The 4,586-nt window shown below is 39.5% G+C and overlaps 1 protein-coding gene across 1 annotated transcript in view; it reads left to right on the top strand.

Moving 5' to 3' along the window:
* The window catches only part of LOC105513816 (chromosome unknown open reading frame, human C6orf10), a 90,571-nt gene that overhangs the window by 33,994 nt on the left and 51,991 nt on the right, over window positions 1-4,586 (top strand). Inside the window, exons 8-11 of the mRNA XM_011944845.1 lie at window positions 108-146; window positions 746-766; window positions 3,124-3,144; window positions 4,144-4,164. Of these exons, the coding sequence (XP_011800235.1) occupies window positions 108-146; window positions 746-766; window positions 3,124-3,144; window positions 4,144-4,164 (102 nt within the window). The remainder of the gene's footprint in view (window positions 1-107; window positions 147-745; window positions 767-3,123; window positions 3,145-4,143; window positions 4,165-4,586) is intronic.

Genomic DNA, 4,586 nt, shown 5'->3' with positions numbered 1-4,586 from the left:
GGGAACGAGATTATCTATCTCCATGCCTTCTGATAGTCTAAATCTAATTTAGTCTAAAGTCTAATCTAAATCTAATCTAATATTATACTTTTCAATTTTTATTATAGGTAGTATAAAATGTTTAAAAACAATTGAAGAACCTCTCTGTAAGTTTCCCATATACACAACTCAGTCCTTTTTTTACTGACACCTAATAATTGCACAAATTTATGGGATACATGTGATATTTCGATACATGCATATCAAGTGTAATGATTTGGATGCTCTACAATGTGCCTGCTACCAGAGGAATGGGGAGGGTGGTGAGAAGGCACATAAAGGTGGAAGAAAGGAGAAAAACTTGCAATTTTACTGTTCTCTCTTTCTTTTACCAGTATGAGGAATTTGAGGCTGATTTCAAAATCCTATAAGTGACTGATTAATTTTTTCATTTAGCAAAGGGGAAATTCTTATAATAAAAACTAGATTAATTAATGAAATTGTGAAAAAGATTCTGGGGCCAAGGAAAATTGTCTATAATCTTTAGAAGGATTTGAGAGCAGGAAGATAATGAAAATTAAGAATAATAACTGCAGCGAGTATGATTTTCACAGTCTCCTAAGGAAAAAAGGACAATGCCTACTTACCTTCTTGCTGCCTTTCCATGTAAATCAAATATGTAGTAAATGCTTGATCTGAAACTCCCTGAGATAAACACCCTTGAGTCATGCTGTCTCTAAACTCATCTTTTTTGTTTGTATTTTAGCCAGAACTGCAGGAGCCATTAGTAAGTTCTTTTTCTGCCCTTTAATTCTCATGTGCTTTGCTCTACTAAACTGTTAGAATATGTAAGACATTTCATATTTCTAGATGCTTTTGTTTCTTTCACAAATTGTCCATTCTTTTCCCGTTCTTTATTCCCTATTCTTATCTTAATAAACTGCGGTGCGTCTGTAAGAAAGTACTATTACCTTTAACTTTTCCAAACTATTGAGATTCAACAGAGGGGAAAAGAGTAAAGAACAAAAAATGGTCAAGTGAAAGGAAGAAAGATTCCCCTGTGAGAAAACCCAGTAACACTCAAATAAAGAGGATTGATGGTGGCCATTTTACTTAAGACCCACCAAGAAAATTTCAGTGACATGCAGTGAGTCCCAGCTCACTGACTGAGGATCCCAGACTGTCACTGATGTTTGTGTGGGATGTATATCCCCTGCTATGAACAAAGAATAAATCTGAAAGAAGTATCTAAATACAATTTTAAATGAAACTGTAGCGTACATCTCTGGAAGAAGCATTGGTTGGGAATAGAGAATAAGGGGTAAGTGAGAGGAAGTTGATTTAAAAAGGAAAAAAATAATGGTAAATGGAAACAATGACTTTTATATGATCTGAGATTTTACCAGCCCTTTATGGCCTTGATGCTTAAAGTGAGTCCAAGGACCTCACCTTGGAGTTTTAGAGATGCGGAGTCTGAGCCTGTTGCCCACCCTGACCTACGAAATGAGACTTTGCATTTTAACAAGATCCCCAGGTGATTTGCGTGCATACCAAAGTTTAAGAACCATTGCTCTACAGGATTTTAATTCTCTGCCCTGAGAGAGGAAATAAAAAGATGAATGCACTTGGTCCAAATTTAACCAGCTTTTCCAGCCCTGCCGATTCCCCATGCCAAGACTGACCTTAAAGTCAAAGACAAGAAAGATGATACTCATCAGGGTTTAATTCACTTTTTAACGCATTTCCATCCTTCATTTTTGAGGATGTTCAGAGCTTGAGCCCCTGAGGCAGCACTAACTCTGAAGGAAAGAAGAAAAAAGTGATTTGAGAATTAAAGCTCGTGGTATATCACATCCTGTGTCTACTCCTCTTGGAGTATTTATACAAATGAAACATTATTAAAATAATCAAGTCAAACTTCGAGAGCAAATACTGGGTAGTTATCATAAAAGCACGTATTAGGCCAAGCACAGTGGCTCATACACGTAATCCCAGCACTTTCGGAGGCCAAGGTAAGAGGATCACTTATAGCCTGTGAGGTGCATGAGGTATAGAGAGGTGTGGTGGTGTGTGTGTGTGTGTGTGTGTGTGTGTGTGTGTGTGTGTGTGTGGTGGTAAATAAGAAGACTGTTACTGCATTATTAACAAGTATGTGGGTCTAGTGTCTCAATTCCTTTGCCCACTACTCATACCTATAAATGTCTTAAGTCAACCTAGCAGTTTCTATTCCCTCTTATATGGCAGGCCAAGTTACTCTGTTGAATACGGGCCAAAATCACTACAGAGACAGAAATTCCCACTGTCTCCTTCAGAAGATGAGGCTATAGATTCTAGCTAAGCAAGTTCAAATTAGCCAGCTGGAAGACAGGCAATGGCCTGTGTAATCTACTGAGATACAAGCAGGACACCCATTGGGAAAGGGGAAGGAACCCTGCCTGACCAAATGTGCATCCCTACAGTTCCAGCTGGCAGATTCCAGCAGTAACCGGGGTCCTCCAAGATGAAGAAGGAAGCATTTATAAACTCTATTTGTTCCTCCATGGAAGTGGAAATTTTGCTCTTGGTGTCTACATTTGTGATGTTTTCCCAGAAAGAATTTTAATGCAAATAGTATTTTCTCATTAGTTCTATTTTGTTTTTTCCATATTTTAGCTGGAACTATCAGACCTATAAGTGAGTTCCTTTTCTGTATCCTCTAACGTTCTTTGACCTTCTGTGGGATATGGGGTCCTCTCCACATCCTAACTGTTACCATTTCTACCCCTACAGGATTTCTCACTCATACTTCTTAATTGTATTCAAATCTTCTGACACTTTCTGATGCCCAAGCCATCAGACACAATATCCTGAATTGTTACTGAATTTAGGATAAGGGAAAGCCAAATAATTCATGTTTAAAATTGTATTTTATTTTAATTATTTATATTTATTATTTTTTAGTTACATAAATTTCTCATTTAAGATAGATGCTGAATGATTTAAACTGGTAGGAGGGTTATGCGGCTTCCAGGCTAAGATTATCTGCAGTCCCACAGTAGTTGTTCTCCTCTGGTTGAATTGTTTCATAGTTTATTTAGAAACAATATCGGTAAAATTAAAATTCTGTTAATGTCAAACCACACTTTCCTCCTTTTTGTATTTCAGTGCAATTCTCAGCCCCTATTCGTAAGTATCAAGTTTGTTTTTCCACTCTGGTCCCTTTGATATCTGACCTACGAGGTCTTGGGGCCTGATCTGCTCTGCATTTTTCTAAATAATTTCAACTTTTATTTTAGATTCAGGTGGTGCATATGCAGGTTTGCTAATGGGTATACTGTGTGATGCTGAGGTTTAGGGGTGACATGCTTTCTTAACACTGTCTTTCTCAATTCCCCTAGCATTCCTGTTACATAGTTTCCACAAGAGGCCATCCACAAAGTGTTAAGAAATCTCACAGGCTAACATTTAAAAATATAAACCAAAACAGCCCTCTTAGTAATAGTTATAATGATCCATCAGCAAGGGAAGGTACATCTTTCAAATAAACCTTGTCTCTAAGGACACTGGGGGCAAGGGGCAATAAAATGTAAGAAGAAAAATAGAGGCATAACAGATTAATATGGAGTGAGTCTTTCACAACCCTCTGAAGATTTCCAACCATCCCTGAAAGCAGGAGGAGGCCTCCATCCCTGTAGGTCCCTTATATTGTGCAATAGGGAGCCTGCCTGAGGCTCGCCATACAAGCAACTCTTGATCTTCCCGTTGTTTTTTTTTTTTTGAGACGGAGTCTCGCTCTGTCGCCCAGGCTGGAGTGCAGCGGCCGGATCTCAGCTCACTGCAAGCTCCGCCTCCCGAGTTCACGCCATTCTCCTGCCTCAGCCTCCTGAGTAGCTGGGACTACAGGCGCCCGCCACCTCGCCCGGCTAGTTTTTTGTATTTTTAGTAGAGACGGGGTTTCACCGTGTTAGCCAGGATGGTCTCGAACTCCTGACGTCATGATCCACCCGTCTCGGCCTCCTAAAGTGCTGGGATAACAGGCTTGAGCCACCGCGCCCGGCCCCCGTTGTTTCTATTTATGATACTCCCTAGAGCAAGTGTTAGACAATGGGAATTTCCTTCACAGTGGTGAAGCATACTGATATCTTTTTCTTTCTCCCTCTCTCTCTCTCTCTCTCTCTCTCGCAGCTGGAGCTACAGGACCTATCAGTAAGTTTGCTGTCTGATTCTCCACAGTGAGCATTTTACTTTCCTGCAGTATCTTAGGGATCACTACCTGGTTTCCATGTTGGGATTTCAAGGGTTTGGAGTTCACATTTTCTTCATCCTCTTATTTTTCTTCGACCTAGCATTTCAGTAAGTCATGATTAGCTCTGTGAACGTACACTTCACCAATAAAAGCAAACTACGAAGTGGAGGATGAACCCTTGCAGATTTCCAATGGCTCCTCAGCATCACACAAGGGATTTTTAGATGAGGAGGCCCTTACATGTACTAGTTTGCCATAGCAAGAAACTCACCATTTCTACTACTCAACTGCAGCTGAACTTGACATTAGTGATGCAGATTCCTACTGGGGAAAGTATATAAATGAAAGTACATAAATAAAAAGTATATATAATATATATATA

This window comes from Colobus angolensis, unplaced genomic scaffold (genome assembly GCF_000951035.1).
Source record: "Colobus angolensis palliatus isolate OR3802 unplaced genomic scaffold, Cang.pa_1.0 Scaffold236, whole genome shotgun sequence".
Lineage (NCBI taxonomy): Eukaryota > Metazoa > Chordata > Mammalia > Primates > Cercopithecidae > Colobus > Colobus angolensis.
The sequence above is the reverse complement of the archived record's forward strand: the minus strand, read 5'-3'. Positions and strand labels throughout refer to the sequence as shown.